The sequence below is a fragment of the Camellia sinensis genome, chromosome 4, assembly GCF_055761805.1.
Source record: "Camellia sinensis isolate YWXY chromosome 4, ASM5576180v1, whole genome shotgun sequence".
In the NCBI taxonomy this organism is placed as follows: domain Eukaryota; kingdom Viridiplantae; phylum Streptophyta; class Magnoliopsida; order Ericales; family Theaceae; genus Camellia; species Camellia sinensis.
The window spans coordinates 172335610-172358199 of record NC_138964.1 but is presented as its reverse complement, the minus strand read 5'-3'; the positions used below and the strand labels follow the sequence as shown (position 1 = coordinate 172358199).

The 22590-nt window shown below is 32.4% G+C and overlaps 1 protein-coding gene across 1 annotated transcript; it reads left to right on the top strand.

The window, feature by feature from the left end:
- Window positions 1–1518: 1518 nt before the first annotated feature.
- On the top strand, window positions 1519–6106 carry LOC114304304 (O-Glycosyl hydrolases family 17 protein). Its single transcript, XM_028249469.2, has 4 exons — window positions 1519–1908; window positions 3775–5028; window positions 5146–5173; window positions 5675–6106. The coding sequence occupies exons 1-4, from the start codon at window positions 1854–1856 to the stop codon at window positions 5823–5825; spliced, it is 1488 nt and encodes a 495-aa protein (XP_028105270.2). The 5' UTR covers window positions 1519–1853; the 3' UTR covers window positions 5826–6106.
- Window positions 6107–22590: the final 16484 nt, after the last annotated feature.

The following is a 22590-nucleotide window of genomic DNA, read 5'->3' as shown; positions in this document are numbered from 1 at the left end:
TTGTTTTTGTAAAATAAGGGGTAAAATAATCATTTTACCTCCAATTTTGAAGGATTAGATTTGAATATCACCTCCACTATTACTATTACTAATCCCCTGCCTCACTACAGAAAATTTCTAATCTCATACAATTATTTTTTCAAATAAACATTTAACAATGCTAGAGACCACTAAAAGGGGAACTCTAAAACAATCACTAATGATGTGGCACTCACTTTTTCAAAAAATAAAAAATAAAAAATAGACACAACAACATTGGAACAGTTGGTGAAACCCACGGCCACATCATTAGTGGTAGCACTAATTAGTGCTCCCACTCATTTTTCATAAACAGTCATATAATCCATTCCTATGAACTACAAAAATAAACAAACACGACCATAAGGTTTTAAATCTTTGCATGAGTTAATGTTTTCAGGGATTATTATCCGACGACGGTGTTTGGAAAAAAAAAAAATACAAACTCACAATAACATTTACAAATTTAATTATGAATAATGTTTGACAGCTCGAAATTCTTCCCTCCTAATCCCTCTAATGCCCAAAACGACGTCGTTTTGGGCATTTTCTTCACTTTTTTTTTTCCTTTTTCCTTCGTCTTCTTCATGCAACTCTGAGACCGGGAGAGGGAGAAGGAGAGAAAGAGAGAGGGAGAGGGATAGGGAGAGGCAGAGGCAGGTCGCAGCTCGTCGTCGTCGCAGGGAAGAGCTCGTCGCCGGGATGTCGCAGCTCGTCGTCCCCGTCATCGTCCAGCCCAACCCGATCGCCGCCCAGCTCAGTCCCACCTCTGCCCAGTCCCGCCTCTGCCTCCTCCTCCCCTGTGATTATGGCCCTCTCCAGTTCCTCTCCTCCTCCTCCTCCTCCTTCCTCTTTCCTTCTCTTCTCCTTCTTCCTTCTGATTTTCTGCTTCTGAAACAAAAAAAAAAATTAGGGAGATTCGGAAAGTTCATTTTCGAGCTCCCTAACACGACCGTTTAATTATTAATATTTATAAAAAAATTATTAATTTATAATTATTTTTCCATGTTTTTATCCCACTGTAAAAAAGCATACAAGTCGTAAAAAAGTACAAAACATGACCGTTGAAACAAGCTAATTTCCGACGAGCAGTGAGTGTGTCCTTTTGTTAGCATCTGGTGGGGCCTCTCTCTCTCCTCGGCCTATTATTGCCAGAATGCACATATAGCACATAAAGACACATGTCTTACATCTTGTTTGGACATTAAAGCGGAAACTAAATATTTTAATTTAAAAATTAAAAAAAATTATTATAAATTATTTTTTTATCTTTTTAAAAAGTCAAAATATTATTCATTAAGAAAATTCTGATGAGATAATTTATGTAAAGAAATTAATTTGTGTAGTGTGAGATTTATATATAACATAAATTTGAATTAAAAAATAAAAAATTTAAATAATTTTTAAATTAATAAAAGTGAATTGATAGTAGTAAATATTATTATAATTTCCTATAATAATACACGCAGAAAAAACCCAAACAGGCTTAAGAGCTGTAACGGCTACCAATGTTGTTGTTCGCATCTAGGCATCAAAAGAATCCCCCCAAACTGCTCACTGTTACCTCGTTTCTCAGCCGTCCGATCCTCTGACAAGACCTCCACGTGATTGATGAACCGACCCCATCCCCCCACCCTCTCTCTCTCTCTGTCTTAATCTTAAATACTCCACACCATTACCCTCTTGTTTTTATTGATTGTATTTTCATCTCTCAAATCCATTACTTTACTCTCCTTAACATCCCCCCCCCCCCCCCTCTCTCTCTCTCTCTAATTTTCTTTATTTTTGTTGTTGTTGTTGTTGTTGTCACTGAGAGTGATTGCAGTGGAAAATCTATGGCATTGCTTCTTCTTCTGCTTATAGCAGTCTCTACCGTCTTTGCTGATGATGGTGAGCTCTCTCTCTCTCTCTCTTCTTCATTGTTGCTTTGTACTGATGTTTTTGTAAGTTTCATTTGGGGGGTTGGCTTAAACAGTGGTGGAATACTGGGATTTACTTCATTTTCTTAAGGTAAAGGTGGTATTTTGTTGTTCTGGTGAAAGGGTATCATATCTCACTCTCACTGTAGTAATATCCATTACAAAACCCTTCTCAAAACACACACACACACACACACATATGTATATATATGCATTTATGTATTTATTTATTCTTGTTCGTGTTCATGTTCGTATCCATTTAACTATTAGTTGTTTAGATTTGAGAAGAATGCACAAGTGGGCTTTTTTCACAAAACAATCTCTCTCTTTCTCTCTCTCTCTCTCTCTCTCTCTATATATATATATATATCGATCTCCTTTTGTTTTATGATCTTTCTGAAGTTTAGTAGCTTTATCTTTTTATGTGAAGTGTAATGATGAAAATACTGATCTGAGGTTGTGATTTAGATATCTTAGAAAAATTTTACTTTTCTTGTATTAAATAATCAAATACTGAAAGACTGTCCCACATTGTGACATCAAAAGATGAAGAAGAAGAAGAAGAAAAAGTTGTATAATTTCACTAATTGAAAATTCTAATCTTATCCCCATGTGATATAGAAAGAAAGATGTGGCAATGAAATTCTTGTATTTAAGACCAATTTTAAATATATTTTTTTCCCCAAAAAGACCCCCAGTTTGAAATAGTTAAAATGAACCTTGATTTTCATTCTATTTTTGTGCCACATTATTCAGTTGGGAAATAACTGAATCTTGATTTTCTTTCTCAATCTGCTGGTTGCTAAACTGAACCGTGATTTTCATGTAACTGAAAATTCTAAATTTTTTGCCACATTATTCAGTTGGGAAATAGCTGCATCTTGATTTTCTTTCTCAATCTATAGGTTGCTAATGCTCATTCATTAAATGGACTGTTTAACAATGATGGTGCATGCATTGTTAGCCTTAGTTTCTTATCCTGCCTCAAGAAACAGAAGGAAAGCGCTTTAGATTGCTATGTTGTTATGTTTATTATTGGCAAAAGCTCAACAGGGAATGGGACTTCACCATCTATTTCTTAGGCCAAAATTTTTCATTATTAGAATTGCATGTTTGATATTTAAAGATTTGATTGCAAAAACTAACCAATTGAATTGAATTTGGCTTTGTGATGGATCACTAGAATGGGCTAACATGCATGATTACGTGGTGGTGCCTATTAGTAATGCTCAATTGTTTGTGATCCACTAAATTCAGATAGTTTTTATTAGGATTGTCACTATCATGAAATGGGCTGAACCTAATGATTTGTTGGTCCTTAGTTGCCTCATTTAAATGCATCACTTCTGATCATGATTTGTCCTGCCTGAAGGTTTTGAAATGTTCGTGCATGGTAGCTTGTATAATGGTCAAAGGTTGGTCTGTACCCTTCCAGACCCCGCCAGTGATTAGGAGTTGGGACTAAATTGGGTGTACCTTTTATTTAATTTCTAGCTCTGACCGACTAATCTATCTATGCCCAGATTTTTTGTTTATAAAGAAAAAAAGATAATAAATTTGACAATAGTTCATTGAAAAATTTAGTAGTTATGTATATGACTATTAATTTTTCACTAATCACGGAGATTTGAAGTTATGTTCTTGGCACCTTTGACAATTTCCCTAATAATCGCTGAGTGAAGCAACATCAAAGCAATCCTTTTGCCAATAATTATGACTGTTTGAACATACTTATTCTCAACGGGGCTTGCATTTGCATCCTTTTGAGTATTAACTTCAAAGATTTAAATTGTAGATATTTGCATAATTTTTTTAATGATTTATTCCTTCTTTGCAGATGCATATATCGGTGTGAATATAGGAACAGACCTCGCAGACATGCCACACCCAACTCAAGTAGTAGCCCTTCTTAAAGCCCAACAAATCCGGCATGTCCGTCTATACAACGCTGACCGCGGCATGCTTCTTGCACTTGCCAATACCGACATTAAAGTTGCTATCTCTGTTCCCAACGAACAGCTCCTCGGCATTGGCCAATCAAATTCCACCGCCGCTAACTGGGTCTCACAGAATGTCGTAGCACATTATCCAGCTACCAATATTACAACCATTTGTGTCGGTTCTGAGGTTCTAACCACCCTCCCGAATGCAGCACACGTCCTAGTCAGTGCCCTCAAGTACATCCAATCAGCGCTTGTCGCGTCCAATTTGGATAGGCAAATCAAAGTTTCAACACCTCTTTCTTCCTCCATAATTCTTGATTCTTTCCCACCATCGCAAGCTTTCTTCAACCGCTCTTTGAATCCAGTTATGGTCCCCTTGCTCAGTTTCTTGCAGTCATCAGGTTCATCTCTCATGCTAAACATATACCCGTATTATGATTACATGCAATCCAATGGCGTTATTCCATTAGATTATGCACTTTTCCGACCCCTTCCTTCAAACAAAGAAGCTGTTGATGCCAACACACTTCTCCATTACTCCAATGTCTTTGATGCTATGGTCGACGCTGCTTACTTTGCAATGGCTTACCTTAATTTCACTAACATTCCAGTTATGGTGACCGAGTCGGGCTGGCCATCTAAAGGTGATTCTAGTGAACCAGATGCAAATTTAGACAATGCCAACACTTACAACAGCAATTTGATAAAGCATGTGCTAAACAAAACCGGTACTCCCAAACACCCTGGAATTTCTGTGAGTACTTACATATACGAGCTCTATAACGAGGATATGAAACCCGGGCCTTTGTCTGAGAAGAACTGGGGATTGTTTGATGCAAATGGGGTGCCAATTTACATTTTGCACTTGACTGGGTCGGGATCGGTGTTGGCAAATGATACTGCAAATCAGACTTACTGTACTGCTAAGGACGGTGCTGATGCCAAAATGCTGCAAGCTGCTTTAGATTGGGCTTGTGGGCCTGGCAAGGTCAATTGTTCGGCTTTGCTGCAGGGGCAACCGTGCTATGAACCAGACACCGTGGCCGCGCACGCAACTTATGCTTTTGACACTTACTATCAGCAGATGGGGAAGGCGTCAGGAACATGTGACTTCAATGGGGTGGCTACAATCACTACCACAAATCCAAGTAAGATTGGAATGACATAGCAAGCACAAACACCCTTCTCTCTTCTTTTTTCCATTTTCTTTTAAATTTATATTGCAAGTGACTTACGTTGTACTTTATTCTGTTTCAATGATGCAGCTCATGGTTCTTGTGTATTTCCCGGAAGGTAATATTTCCTTGTTTTGCAGAACAGTTCAGTTTTGGACTAATATAGTACAAAAAATTAAGCATAAGTTTTTAGCTGCTGACACTACAAAAAATTAAGGTTATAGAGATCAAAATTTGGGGACAAAATTATTTTTTAGGAACCAAATATTTTTGTTGCGAAAAGTGTCGTCATTATATTTTTAGCAACGAAAATTAGATATTAGTGATGAATAATTATCCTTTTGGGACCAATTTTTTTGTCTAAAAAAATAAATCATATTTTGTGACCATTATTTTGTCCCTAAAAGTCTATTTATTAGTGACATTTTCAAATTTTTGTCGCTAAAAGTCTTGTTTTTTTACTTTTCAGGATGGCCTTTTAGCGACTATTCTGATGACAATAGAAATTGGAACCTAAATGTCTTTTACAAAAATTTTACTTTTAGAGATCAAAACATTTGGTCCCTAAAACTCTCATATGTTGTAATGTGATATATTTCTTGCCTTTGTGTGTATGCAGTAATGGCAAGAATGGAACCTTCCTAAACAGCACAGCCCCATCTTTGAATTCCACTAGCTCTGGCTGTCCTGCCCGCTACATGCATGGCAGTGCTTCTGCAAGTGCTATTGTTGCAGTTGGAATTCTATCATGGTCTCTTGTTTTCTTATGAGTTGTATGTTAATAGATTATTTGCAACTTTCATTCAAGAATTGTGAACAGTTTTTCATTTCTCCATTGGAACTTTCAAATCCAGTTTTGTTTTCCCGCAACAGAAGAAGAGAGGTGGGAGGGGGATTTGTGGTGATCTTTTCATTAGGGAGCTGGTAATTCCGGGAAGCAGTCCTATTAATTTTGTACAAAAATTAGTCATGGACTGGATTGTGTTAGGTTCTTTCCGACTGGTATATTATTCTTTCAAGTTAGATTTATGATATATTTTTATTCTGACCATTTCTATTCTTAAAACACTTGAGTCCTTTCCAAGTTGGGTAAATTTTTGTACTTTCTTTTTAATCATAGGCCAAGACAAATTATAGGAATCTGTATAGCATAGTGAATGCTGAGTCTTGGATTTTCTTAGGAGATTTTAATGTTGTAAGAAGGGCTTCTGAAAGGGTTGGATGATGACAATTTTAATGTTGTAAGAACCACCATAATCTCTATTTCCATTGTCATCGTTACATCATTTTGCTATTATCACTACACCACTATTGCAGTCGCCAGTACATTACAACCACCTCTTGCAACCACCTCTTGATCGGATCATCACTACAATTATTCTTCGTCTCCCCAACCATTCATAACACAATTATTACAAATGTTTGTTGGTGTAAATTCAGTAAATGAGATGGAAAGAGGTAAAATAATTAGTATTGTTTCAAAGGGCGTGACAATGGCGCTTTATTTAAGATGATATTTGCCCCCACAAATTTTGTCGAATATGATATGCACCAAGTTATTCATGAATCCGTCTTCAAGATACAAAGAAGCCCAGTCTAAAGACTGATGTCTGATTGCGTTATGTACGAACAAAATTAGATCCCGAATGCCTTTAGATTTTTCTAATCCACCAAATATGGAGGAAAATGACAATATGAATGTTAGAGAGAAATTCTACAGATATTCTATGGATTTCATATGGATTATTATTATTATTATTTTTTATAAATGGGAACCCATTTTGTCTTTATATATGCATGGATTTGTATCCCTTAGACCAAAGATCGTATCCTTTAAATTCAAAACTCTTTTAAATCCAAGAGTTATGTCTTTTAATTTAAATCTAATGGTTACACTCCATGGTTTAAATTCAAAAAACATACTTTTTTGTTTAAACTCAGGTTACCCTTTTGATTTAAATCCGAAAGTCACATTTCTTTATTCATTCATATAATGTTCCAACATTCTCCCACTATTTTCAAAATATATGAAAATAACAAGGGTTAATTACACTAATAATCCCTATAGTTTGAGACTTGTGTCACTTTGGTCCCTGACTTTTTAATTGTGACACATTTGACCATGAATTTTGAATTTTGTTCCAAATAAGGACAATTGAAAATATTATTAAATTTTTTAACGGTAAAATCGTCAATTTGATAAAATATAAACTAATTTGACAAAAATAAATGTCAAAAAAATATTTTTAATTTAAAAAAAATTATTTTTATCCACCAATGATAAAATTATGTAAAATTAATAAAAATTACATGATTAATTTTTTAAAATTAATTTTACATGATCATCATTTAAACACATAATAAAAATTAATTTGGTAAAAAAAATAAATAAATGTCTAAAAGATTTATCAATTTTACATAATTTTAGTTTTAGTAGGTAGAACTAATTTTTAAAAATTCAAAAATATTTGTTTGACATTTATTTTTGTCAAATTAGTTTATATTTTATCAAATTGACAATTTTATCCTTGAAAAATCTAATGATATCTTCAATTGTCCTTATTTGGAACAAGATTCAAAATTCAGGGTCAAATGTGTCACAATTGAAAAGTTAGGGACCAAAGTGACACAAGCCCCAAACTATAGGGACTATTTGTGTAATTTGCCCAAATAACAACTTAGATAGATTAGGAAAATTTATGCATAAATGAAGATATCTTTCGATTTGAATCATTTACTTAGTGAAAACATATCCATGTTAATCAAGATGGCATAGTAGACTTGTCTTTGAATTAGTGATCTTATACGATTAACTGGACACGTCTCACACACAAATTTTCTTCGTCTTAGGTAATTCAAAAAGCCGACACGTGGATTGACCTTGTGTTTATATCCTATTTCATGAGCGCTCTAGAGTCAAGTCCTTGGACTCATAGAAAACAGCACCACCTCTTATACTCATACAAAAATGCTTCAGACCACTAATTCAACACCACTAATAGACCACTAATGACGTGGCGCCAACGTAGAAAAACTGTTGCTAACTCACCATTTTATCTCTCTTTCTCATTGATTTCAAATTTCAAACATATTTTCAAACATTCATTTTCAAACTCTCTCTCTCTCTCTCTCTCTCTCTCTCTCTTGCTATTCGCTCATTCCTTCTCTCTCTCGACGAGCTCCCCAACAAGCGCAGCTCTCCAACCTCAGTAATGATCGAGTCTCTCTCTAACCGAGCCTCCCTTGTTCCTTAGTCACGACGATCGGCGGACTGTTTTTTGTCGCTTCTTACGACGACGACGATCGAGTCATTCACGATAACCGAGTCTCTCTCCGTCTTCCTGCAGAACTCGTTTATCTCGACTCTCTATCTTTTCTTGACAAGTCAGTTCTCTCTCTCTCTCTCTCTATATATATATATATATGCGCTGATTTGTTGAGATTTTTGTGACTTTGATTTTGAGTTGATCTGTTTAGGAGGATTTTGATTTTGATTTTGATTTGCCCGAATTTTACATTGGATTAGCTTTAGTGGTGGGCGTTGTGACTGATGATACTAGGGTTTGCCCTATGAATTGATTTGCCCTATGAATTGTTAGGTAATTGAGGATAAATGTATATAATTTTTTTGTAAATGTTTTAAAATTTTACAAATAGGAGAAGAATAAGGGAAGATGAAGCTACATCGCTTAGTAATAAAAGTTGAATTCAAACATCACATTTGGTAAATGCATGAAATTTGGGGCTATTGATTTGGAATTGTTTGGTTTGATTTAATTAGGTCCTATGTACATTGGTTGACAATGAGACTGGTTCTTTTGTTGGATCACAAGTATGTTTGAAGTTTTGTCCTAATTAATCTCTAAGTACATGTCTTTCTGTGTTAAGTAATTATCGGGTTCAAGTCTTGTGGTGGCTTCTATAGGTGGATATGAAATTTCTATCTGTTGATCAAACTTTTGAGAAGAATAAGGGAAGATGAAGTTGCATCGCTTAGCAACAAAAGTTGAATTCAAACATCACATTTGGTAAATGCATGAAATTTGGAGATATTGATTTGGAATTGTTTGCTTTGATTTAATTAGGTCCTATGTACAATGGTTGACAATGAGACTGGTTCTTTTGTTGGATCACGAGTATGTTTGAAGTTTTGTCCTAATTAATCTCTAAGTACATGTCTTTCTGTGTCAAGTAATTATCGAGTTCAAGTCTTGTGGTGGCTTCTATAGGTGGACATGAAATTTCTATCTGTTGATCAAACTTTTGAGAAGAATAAGGGAAGATGAAGTTGCATCGCTTAGCAACAAAAGTTGAATTCAAACATCACATTTGGTAAATGCATGAAATTTGGGGATATTGATTTGGAATTGTTTGCTTTGATTTAATTAGGTCCTATGTACAATGGTTGACAATGAGACTAGTTCTTTTGTTGGATCACGAGTATGTTTGAAGTTTTGTCTTGATTAATCTCTAAGTACATGTCTTTCTGTGTCAAGTAATTATCGGGTTCAAGTCTTGTGGTGGCATCTATAGGAGGACATGAAATTTCTATCTGTTGATCAAACTTTTCAGGTTTCAATCCATGATTGTTAAAGCCACAACAGAAAGGTAGAATTTAGGATTAAAGACATGTTTGGAGTAGATTATTGTCAACCTACAACCTTATGCTAGAATACAATATCTTGAAGCCGATGGCCATTCATAAACTCAGTATTTACTTGGGCTCTCAGTCTTCCACTTTGACATGCTTTGTTAATCAAACATTGGGTCCCTTGTCTGCAAATCAATCAAGAAAATAACATAAACCATATAATAACATATGATTATGTATAACTGTGATTTATTGGACAACCCAGTTACCTTTAAGTTACTTCACGAGAGATATTAGAGTTATGGAGACAAAAATGATTGTTTTTCTGTTATAATAAACCTTTTTCTTTGATCCAGGCACATTGAAACAGAGGAATTAGTGCCAGGCCAATCATAGAAAATATGGGAATGGATGGTGGTATTTTGACTCAAGAAAATATAAATATCTTATGTGCATGTATATATTTATGGGACTAGATTAAGGGTGTATATGCACTGGATTAGTGTTAGAATTGTTGTTTATCTCAAGAATTCAACTGTTGTTTCAATTGTTGGTTCAAGAATTCAATTCACTTCAAATACACTGTTTTGTTTCAAGAAGTCAAGATGTATACCTAATTAAAAAACAGATCACATCACATGGTTTTAGAATTATACCTCAGACTTGTACACTAATTGTTTGAGATTTGGCTTCATATTTTTGTAAATATCAACTTCAAGTATCAGCGACAGTACCTCAGATCAATTGACATATTGCAACAAAAATTGTCCTAAATGTCGGAAAAAAAACAACTATTCGAATTTTTGAGACAGCGAAACAAAAAAAAAGTTATTTTATTGTTGTTATGATTATGGTGGTTTTACTGGATTGTGCTCCACTACAAATTCACAATGTAAACATGAAGGACAAGTACAAACAGGCAATATACTAACTGTCACCGAACAACTTCGATTTCAAAGCGAACAACTTCAAGTTTAGAGCGCCCGGATGCAAAAATTACAGACAAACATAAATCAAAGTTGGTGTTGTATTAGTTATAAAGATGTAATAATTTATATGAAAGTTAGAAATTGAAATAGATAATATGTATGAAGATTTATAATATATGACAGTTTTTTTTGAGAAGTATGAAGATATAATCTGTTATTTGTTTGTCTGTTTAAAGAATGATTGAACACAGGTTGTTATCTGTTTGTTTATTTGAAGAATGATTGAACACGGGTTGTTATCTATTTGTCTATTTGAAGAATAATTGAACATAGGTTATTAACACAGATTGTTAACACTTTCTTTTGAACACTAATTTTCAAGACAGATTTTTGAACATAGATTTTGAAGACAGATTTTTCAACACAGATTTTTGAATACAAATTTTGAAGACAAATTTTTCAACACAGATTTTTCAACAGATATTTTGAACACAGGTTTTTCAACACAGATTTTGAAGACAGATTTTTGGACATAGATTTTTTAACATAGATTTCTGAGCAGATATTTTGAACACAGATTTTTTAACATAGGTTTTTCAATACAGATTTTCGGACACAGGTTTTTCAACACAGATTTTGAAGATAGATTTTTGGACACAGATTTTGAACACAGATTTTTGAACAAATATTTTGAACACAGATTTTTTAACACAGATTTTGAAGACAAGTTTTTGGATACAGGTTTTTCAACATAAATTTTGAAGACAAATTTTTGGATATAGATTTTTTACACATTTTTTAACACAGATTATTTGAAATCAGATTTGTAACAGATTTTTATCATATTTTCAACAAAAATAAACCAACACACATTACTTTAGCTCCAAGTCCGATCCTGCAACATAAAACATTCCCAAAGAAGACCAATTCATCCACATCTGTATAGAGCTAGACAGCAAATATAACAACAAACCAACATCAAATTTCTATAAATCTCATAAATTATGCTCCATCAAGTAACAAAGCAAGATGCATTAAATTACTCCCATTACAAAATAAACTCCAAGTTAAGTCACATGAAATGCATTAAAATTACAAGTTTTCAACTAACGAAAATGAGACTCATTTCGGTCCATTTGTACATTGAAGTCAACAAAAGAAAATGATACGGTTCCATAAATTTGATTTGTAGCACTCATGGATTGTTGAGTTGGCATCATGTCAATAACTTCTGGTGTGCCTCCAATACATTCCGATGGGGTAAGAGATGTGTCGACTCCATAAATCTGAGTTGGAGTAGTCATCAAACTTTGTTTTCTCATAATGTCCATGCTTCCTGGTCTGCCTCCAACTGCATTTACCATTTGTCCCTATTGAATTACAATGACATGAAAAAAATAGTTTTATGTACATTATTGAAAAATAAAATAAACTGATCGATGTAAATTCATATTATGTACACGTACCAGCATATGCAAACTATTTTGCATGCCAACCATACAAAGATAAAGCACTTTACGTGCACTAGGTTGAGGTTAAGATTGAGCTTGAGCTCCAAGCACCTTGGTACCTTATATTAACCATGATGAATGAATAGAGATAAATTATAAGTTTAATAGAGAGAAATGATACAGTATTGAAAAATAAATAGAGAATACCATGAAATTTACCTTTGATTTGTTATGTTTTGTTTTGCTTGGTTTCAACCGATTGACTATTTGATCTACTTTTGTGACCTTTCGTTTCGTAACTGGACGACCTTTTCGGCGAGCAACCAAAGGACTAAACAACTTTCGTATTACTGATTGCTTTTTTATTAATGCTCCCAATCGGGGAAGATGGTACATTACTAGTAATAGGTGGCACATTACTAGTTGAAGCTGGTATATTACTCCCACCACCCTCATCATCTTTTATCACTCTTGCATTGATTTCATCCAACCCACGGTCGATAATTCAGATTTTTCCTTCAGAATTCTCAGCTACTTGTACAATGCCAATCAATTTTTTGTTCATCTTATTATAGACTTTTGCATTGAAATCATCCCCAAAGCCAGTGTATGTGGTTTTAATACATGTGTACCCTCTATCCAAATCTTTTCTCCATCGTGGTAGAATGAATTTATTTGGAACCTCATTTATGCATCTTGCAATGAGCACAACGAGTGAGTGAGTACACATGATGCCCCTAAATTGAAACAACCGACACATATATTGAACATCAAATTCAGTCGAATTATAATACACAATAAAGTCCATATGCTTCATCTTCTCAAAAACTATCATGGCTTCCTTCACAAAATATGTGCAAATTGAACCCTCCTCTCGCACAAGACACGGCTGACAATAAACTAGTCTCTTTATCTCTGCTTGCACTTCTTTGAATTTTGCATTGGTGTAGGCATCTTGAAATTATTTCTCAAAACCATACATAGTTAGGCAATCAAACACTTTGTATCGAGACTTAAAGTCAGCTTTCTTCTCTTTCTTTACCTTACTTCTCAAGGTATTTTCATATTGTTCAACAAATTGCTTTAATGTAGTCTTTGGGTTGACATATCCATCAAAAAAGACATTCATGCTCTCATTTCGTTGTGTAGTTGACACGCCAGCCCAAAAAATATCTTTTACATAGACCGGAACCCATCAATGTAGTTCATCATATAGTATCCCCAACCACTGGTTCTCATAAAGATTAAATTATGCAATCATCTCTTTCCATCTCATCTCGAATTCATTTTTTGTGAAAATGTCATACACTACATTTTGCAAAGTCAATTTCATGGATTCATATTGGGAATAAACTTTCAATTTCTCTGGAATTTTCTTCATTATATGCTATAAACACCATTGATGTCGAGTATTTGGGAAGACAATTTCAATAGCATTTTGCATAGCTTTGCATTGATCAGTTATTATAGCTTTTGGAGGATGATCTGATATATAATTTAACCATGCTTTAAATAACCAAACAAATGTATCAGTGTCTTCATTAGATAACAACCCACAACCAAGCAAAATCGACTGTCCATGGTGGTTAACTCCTATAAACGGAGCAAATGGCATTTCATATTTGTTAGTGAGATAAGTTATGTCAAATAAGTCGCCCGATTCATTGCATCTGCCCAAAACAAGTTTCTAATGCGAAAATCAGTATCAACATCAATCATATAATAATAACTCGAATTTTGTGCGTTCATCCTCAAAAATTATTTTTGAAGTGCATCGGCATCTCCTTCTCCAAGTCTTAATCTTCTAGCTCTGTTAATGTAATTCCTTGCATCCCGCTCATCAAATGTTAATGACTCATAACCCCCAGCTTCAACAACCATTGAGTTACAATTCCTAGACACCCCAATCCCTGCTTGATTATTAATTTTTAATCTTCTCTTCACATGAGTAAAATTTTCGTATTCATTGCAACATGACATGAGTCGGTGAGAATCAAGTCATGATTATGGTCAAGGTTAACTGTGGTTAACATAAATCTCCCATCCTTTTGTCAGGTCGCTCGTATTCTTACTTTGCAATCAATTTTTGTGGACAGAGATGGCTTTAAAGGGTTTACTTCTGATTTTTTGGTTCTCTTTCCCAATCAAGAACATTCAATCCCAAATTATCTTGATTCCCCATCATCGCCACAAACTTGTGTGTTTATAAGCTTTGAAAAATCCAACATGTTTAGCATATTTGGCATAAAATGTGTACACTTCTTGTTTTGAGCTAAAACATATACCCCTCTTAGATTCCTCAACTTCTTCACTCTCATTTAATAAAGGATTCTCACCACTATTCGAATCAATCTCTATTTCTACTCATTCAAAAATTATAGTCCAAATTACAGTCCAATATTCATCAACAACCATTTACATTCCATATGATATCTCTGTTTCTTCATCAACAATGCAAGTCTAAAAAACATAATGAGTTTTGCTTTTGAAAAGCAATTTTTTTGGTATTAAAAAACAACTCTGGAGTACCCTTTCAATATTTTTTTTTCCTTCTAAAAATCAATTCATGATGCAAGCTCTGGTATTGAAATTTGATTACAATTTCCAAACAAAAAAACATATTGCAAAACAGAATGAGTTTCCAAACAAATTGCAAAACAAAATAAAAGATTGACTTTCCAAAAAACAGATTGAGCTTTGGAGTACTTAAATTCTGTGTTAAAAAATTTGTGTTGAACATCTGTGTTGAAAATCTATTTCAACACAAATTTTCAAAATAATGACTTTTGGTATTAAAAATTTGTTTGAACACAGATTTCCTATTGTGTGTATATATATATATATATATGTATAAGAACATTGAAACAGAGAGGACATAACATACAGTGACAAACTGACCTGGAGAAACGTAGAAATCCAAGTCAGAGGAAGACGCTAGATAGTGGAGGAGGGAGAAAGCATCGGACGGTGAAGGAGAGTGACGGCAGAGGATAGAGGAAAGTGACGGTGGACGACAGATCTGCAGATTCAGAGCGAGAGAGGGAAGACGGAGAAAAGGGAGACAGCCAACGTCAGACGGTGGAGGAGGAAGAAGACCCTGGACGGTGAAGGAGAGAGACGGTGGAGGAGAGATCTATAGTTGGTAGAGCTAGAATAAATCTTGAAAATGGAACATCAATACCTCTGTTTTACATTTGAGCGGGATTTATATATTTTTTTTTACATAGTGCGTGAAACACACGCATCGTATATGCAAATGTTCCTCATCTTGCCTTGTTGGCTACCAGCTCGTTAGTGCTTCTTTTAGAGCTACTGATTTAGTGCTCTAAACCCTGTAACTAAAGTACCCTAACTCACTATTGTAAACTTATTAAGAGCTAAGTAGCTTAACCTCCTCTTTTGCATTAAAGGTCCTAATCACTATATACCTTGGAATGGTTATAAAAAAAAAAAAATTCAAGTGCTTGCAATCACGATATATGATATACTTGGACTCATATTGAACTCAAGACTTGATGTTTCTTTAAGCGTTGAGTCGAGTTTCCACCAAGAGTGATATATTACTTAAGCTTAAGACCCATCCTCTTTGACGATCTCACATCAAATCCCTTGCAAGTATTTCTTAAGATAATTTACAATCACGTAGATAAAACTCTTACATAGCTATGTATTACCACAGTTTATGATGTGATCAACATATCCGGGCTAACAATCACTGTCATAACTATCAATTCATATTAATGATGAGTTTGCATCTTCAAAAATTCAAGAAAAATCAGTGACAAAAATACCATGTCATTTCATCTCCTTTGTTACAGGAGACTAAGAACCATCTCTTCAATTCTAAGAAATAAACCCCCACTATGAGTAATTTTTATTTACTCTAAGCCATAGTTTTAATGCTAAGTGTTCAAATAGACGCCTTTGTATCCTTTCAAAGAACTAGATACCCACTTTAACCTATAAACTAACCATTCTCAATAATTTTGAAAAATTAAATTGTGGGACATAAGCAATCAATACAAAAGATATTTAGAACTAATACTTTCTTATATCTTAAGTTTCATGATTTGTGCTTGTATTTGTTTTGAATCATAAATTGACCAATTAATATAAAATTTTCATTCAAATCCAAGTTACATAAATTAGAAATTCTAATTTATTTATTCAGAAAATTTACCAAGTATATAACATGTACTCTATATTTTCTCAGGTTTCAAGAAATCACAATCCAAAAATCATACCTTAATTTTAACAATTAAAATCATAACTGATTTTAAAAACACATTCTTGAAAACTTCCAGAAAATGTTTTTCAAATATTTGTGCCTTTCTTTTTCCAACTTCAGAGTCATTTTATGAAAAGATCATACATATCAACTTCCAGATGTATACACAAACATATAGACTAACTATATAAACAGTTTAATAAAACTTTAAAACAAATCATAATAACAATATCTTACAAAACTTAAAAGTTTCAAGTAAATTGATAATATGTAAATAAAATAATTACATCATATGCCTCACAAATAACATGCAAAATGTGGCAGAAATTTTAGTTGACCCAACTTCTGGTCACCGAATACAGAAAGTCACAAATTATTTTCTGAATTACATCTCATTGATTGTAAACACATACTAACAAAAATTATATTTATCATGCAATAGAGAAAGCAAAATTTAAAATAACAATTATAATTAAAAACGCATAACTTATTTGTAACAGTTTCTTTTATGGCATATGAAAAGTATATTTTTCCTTGAAGATTACGTGTCAATTATAGACACACAATTTCTTACCAAGACACAACAGATATAGGCATGCAATTATTCATATAATACTAATTTCAAAAACATAATAGAAAATAACTCATACCTGGTAATCTGATTTTCATTATCATTATCATATAAAATTGCACATATATAGAAAATGCATACCTTGTTTCTCAATCCACTTTATACCATAAATAAAATTGAATTCAGCCTTACTTGTTGTACATAATTCCAAATACACATTAATGTGCTCCCATCTCTTTGGTATATCGTCTTAAAATTGTTGGTGCAAATTTAGTAAATGAGATGAAAAGAGATAAAATAATTAGTATTGTTTCAAGGCGCGTTACAACGTCGTTTTTCTTAAGACGATATTCGCCCCCACCAATTCTGTTGAATATGGTATGCTCCAGGTTACTCGCGAATTCGCCTCCAAGACACAATGAAGCCCAGTCTAAAGACTGATGTTTGACTACGTTATGCAAGAACAAAATCAGATCGCGAATACCTTTGGATTTTTCTAATCTACCAAGTATGGAGGAAAATAATAATATGAATGTTAAAGAGAAATTCTATGGATATTCTATGGATTTCATATGGAATTTTTTTTTTTTTTAAATGCCAACCCATTTTGCCTTTATATAGGCATGTGTTTGTGTCTCTTAGACCAAATGTTGTGTCTTTTAAATTCAAAGTGACACCTTTTAAATTTAAGAATCATGTATTTTTGTTTAAATCCAATGGTTACACCCCATAGTTTAAATCCAAAAGACACACTTTTTTGTTTAATCTCAATGGTTACATTTTTTGGTTTAAACCCAAAAGTCACATCTCTTTAATCATTCATATAACTATATTATATATTTAAGTATATATAAATATATTATGAAAATGTTCCAACGCTGTTGTCATAACGACCACAATTACAATCATCGGTATAGTCCGGTTATCCTTTTTTTTTACCTCTACTGCAATACTGTTCCACCTTCATCACAACCATTGTATCTTTATCTTTACCATCATTGCCAATTGTTGCCATTATTACAATATAAAAATTAAAAGTTAAAATTTAAAAATAATAAGTTTTAAATTTAATTTTGTATATATCAACAATCTATTTTAATTCAGTATTTAATTTTTTGTCAAATAATTTTTCAAATTAAAAAATTTAACATTTAGTTTTTAGTATTTAATTTTTAGCTCTTAATTTTAATATAGTATTTAATAACTTAATTCAATACTTAAAAATTGAATATATTAAATGAGCGATTGGCTTGGAAGGGAGTGTGAATGAGTAATTGGGATGGTGAGAAGAGATGGCCGGTCGACAACAGTGTGGTTATCAAAGTTGTAAAAAAGAAAAAAAATGAAAAAGAAAGAGAAGACATTGGAAAAGAAAAAAATTGCGTGATTTTGGAGAAATTATTCTATGGGTCAGGAACATTACGTGACATGTGGTCATTCAATGAGATTATCTCATTTTTTCATTATTTTCTTATTTTTAACTGCATGTATTTCTTAGTCTTTGTTATTGATTGGGCACACAGCCAATATAAAATTCTTGAAATACCAACTAATTACTCGTGGTTTTGCCTTTCTAGTTGAAGATTCTACCACTTAACAAATAGTTTTGAGGATATCATCTCAATTACGGGTTCTCGAAGATTGATTTTTGACGGTTTAATTTGTAATTTGGACTTGTCTGCATGTCTGAAATTTAGAAAAAATTGAATCTGCAACTCCCCGTAGTGCGGATTGCAATTTGTGGGAATATGGTTCACGGATGTATGAGCGGTTTGCGGATTGGACTTTTTCTTTAAAATTTTATTTTTGAGCTTGTTTTTTTTCCATTTTTTAAATATTTTTTTTGGGCCTTCTCCCCTCATTTTTAAAATATTATTTTAGGTCATAAAATCACATATTTTTTATTATGAAATCATTATTTTCCAAATGATTTATCTTAAATAAATTATATCCTATCTATCCAATTTACTTTCAGAAGGAACTGACTATAAACATAGGTTAGGATTAGTTAATTAACTCGCATTCACTTTGCAGAAAAGGTATAAGCTAAACAATACATACAGATACGAGTGAGTGAGTGCAGGTACGGGTAAAACCTGCGACCCGCAAAACAAAAAAATTCTACCTCACATCTGAACCCTAATGATTATGCAAAATCATCCAAATAAGTGCGAACGGTTTGAGTTAAACAGTTCGAATAACCTTATGCTCAGTCCTAATCTCAACTACAATTTGGAAAAAAAAAAAAAAAAAAACCATTGAATTGCAATGTTTATTTTATCTTTACCTTAATTTTATCAATAAATAATCAAATTTCAAATATAGTTTTTGTGGTTCCGGTTAACCGGTAGCGGTTAGTTTTTGGTAGTTTAAGCACAACAATGTAAATGGCATGTTTTGACTACATTATAAAAATATCTATTTAATTTTGAATTTTTAAAAATAATTTTTAAATTTTTTATAGTATTTTGATTTCTTTAATAAAAAATTTTCACATTTTATTTTATTTTTAAAATTCACTTAGTACAGATATATTTAAAAACTAAAATATTTACAAAGAAATTTTAAAATTTTCACTAAGGGATGGTTTGGGATGATCTAAATAAGTGTACTTTTTAACTTTTCATGAAAAGATGTGCAGAAAAATAAATAGGTGATGTGACCCAAAAAAGATAAAAAGTGTGTACTTATTTAAGGAGCGTCAGGATCCTCTAAAGTAAAAAGTCTAGAGTGATCTCCTAAAGTAAACAATCTAACAGCTGAAATTAAAACTCACCAAAACGATGTCGTTTTGGTGAGTAAGTTGAAAAACGAAAAAAAAGAAAGAAAAGAAACTCAGCTTTTTACCTATGTAGGCCGATTTCAACCTCTTTTTTTTTTTTTTTTAAATGAAAGTATGTCTATGGCATGTATACACTAGTACTAGTACACATACATAAATCCATGAATATATAGATACATAAAAACTATCAAACACTGGTAAAAATATATAGATCTATGTATATAATAGTATATCAAAACCATTAAAACTAGTACGAAGACATAGATCTGCGAATATATAATCATATAAACATGGCATAAATTTTGAAAGAGTTGATTTATGGAGGTGATTGTTAAACAAACAAGCAAATACATCGAATTGAGTAAAATCAAATACATACAATCATAGAAGCAAGAATCGTGAAGCATGGACTTGTGGAAGCAACAAAAACCCTCATTGATTCCCGAAACAAAACAGATTACAAAAATGGAAAAAATAAATCATGAAGGTGAGGATGATGATGATCTCACTGGTAATAGGAGGTCTTCGGTGTCGCCGTTGAAGTTTTCCGATGAACGGAGGTTGAAATCGAGGTGCAGAGGTGAAAAGCTAGGTTTTTTTCTTCTTTTTTTTTTCAACTTACTCACCAAAATGACGTCGTTTTAGTGAGTTTTAATTTCAGCCGTCAGATTATTTATTCTAGGAGATCACTCTAGACTTTTTACTCTAGAGGATCCTGACGCATTTAAGGATGCCATACCCAAAACAAAAAAAAAACTTGGTTAGAGTTTTCCAAAAACTTTTTTTAGAAAATTCTACTTTCTTATTTTTCGTATTTTTTTTAATTTTTAGTAATTTTTTTAATATTTTAAGCAATTTTTTTTTAAAATTTTTAGAGACACCTAACATAAATACACATAAAAAGTATAGTTTTTGTGAAAAAGATCTTTTAAAAATTCACTAAATACTAAAAATACAAAAAAAAAATACGAGAATTCAATATATTTTTCGTATTTTTATGTATTTATTAATTTTTTAAAATATTTTTTCAATTTTTTTTTTACTTTTTAGATACATTTAAGTAAGGTGCATCTAAAAAAGTAAAAAAAAAATGCTTAAAATTTTAAAAATATTCACTGAAAACAAAAAAACACAAAGTAAGTTTTCAGATACATCTAAGTAAGTTTTCAATCCAAAAAACTCAAAACCAAACACACTAGTAAGTGAATTTTTAAAAAATAAAAATTTTATTAAAATATTAAAAAGTTCATTAAAAAAAATATTCGAATTTAAACTTGAAAACAGTTTTTTAAAACTCTAAACATTGATTGCTTTTGATTATTTATTTTTTTTAAATTAGTTGGGTTGTGTTTTTAAAAAATAATTTAAAATTTTAAAAATAATATCTAAATAATACTCCATTGATAAAGAATACTATTAAAGGTTATTTTAAAAATTAATTATTTTAGTTGATTTTTTTTATATAAAAAAATGTCTAAAAAAATAAAAAGAAGAGTCGACATTTTGATAATAATTTTTTGGAAGGAGGGATGTTTGCTGTGCTCCAACCACAGCATGGTTTTCTATTCGCTCAATGTGGTAGCGTTTTGTTCACCTTTTTTTATTTTTTATTCCCCTTCTCTTTCTTAGTTTTCCCTGAATGAGTTTTTTTTTTCTTTCTTTATTTTTTCAATTCTGTTATGTTGCTCGACTTTTGTGTGACTCGAGTGGCCCGACTTTTCACTTTTCAACCTTTCTCTCTCTCCTTTCCGTCCTTCCTCTGTTTCTTCTCTTCTTCATCTCTCTCTCTCTCTTCCTCTGTTCATCTCCTTCAAGATTTGCATCATCATCGTTCTCCACCGTCCAACATCCACCATTCCATCAACAAATCGAAACCCATTGCGGCAAACGAACCACATCAACACAACCACCAAAGTATCTATGTTCATTAACAATTCACAATCACCAAAACCTAAACTCAAAGCACTAATCTTTCATTCAAAATCCATAAAAATTAAAAAATTATTGTGGAAAAAATCCCCAAAATCAAACCCAATTAATGGGAAGAAAAAGCCAAGTGATCTAGTTTTGCGATTGTGCAAATCTGTTAAGTTTATAATGCAAATTGAACCCTCGATTTAAACAAATAAATCAAGAAATAAACAAATCAATGCAGATGGAGAGTTCAAGGGAGAGAATGTTCGTCTTACCCATCGGCGCCGCCATCACCATCGCGACCCTCCTTTGTTTTCTCCTTCTCTCCTTCTCTTTTTCTCTCTTCCTCCTCCTTATCTCCTTCTTCTTCGGTTTGTTTCAGAGAAAAAAAAAAAAAAAAAAAAAACTGCCCAAAACGACGTCGTTTTGGGTAGTCGAGCCATTTGGGTCAAGGTGTTTCGAGCTACGAAACATTATTCTTATTTTTTAGTTTTCCTTGAAACAACTTTACTATATATATATATATATATATATTTTACCACTTGCTAAGAAAATTATTAAAAAAATTTAAAATATCACTTTTAAATCTACTTTAATGACATGAAGTGTTATAATAATTGTTAATTTATTTAGAAATTAATTAAGACAAAACCCCTCGCATGCTGGTATGAATAAATTTAAAAGTGAAATTTAAAGGTCTTAACTCAAGTATTATTCATCCACTATAATGTAATGTTTATTTATTTGTTTATTTTGCTAGTTTTCTAAAAACAGAGTGACTTTTGAGTAATTGTTATAAATAAATAAAAAAATTCTAGAACCCTTAATGTATATCATTTATGATTGTAACTTTTCATTTTATTATATTTGTAAAAAAAAAATTAAATAGTCAATTTTTAAAAATATATTTGGTGTTTATTTTTTCATAAATAAATGCTATAAAATGAAAAAGTTACAATTATCGGATCAAACTTATTTTGTTTCATAGATGATATACTCTTAAGGCTCTACAAAATGAAAAGTTCAAATTATCAAAATGGGACCATGAGGCCCCCAAGTTCTCTTAAAT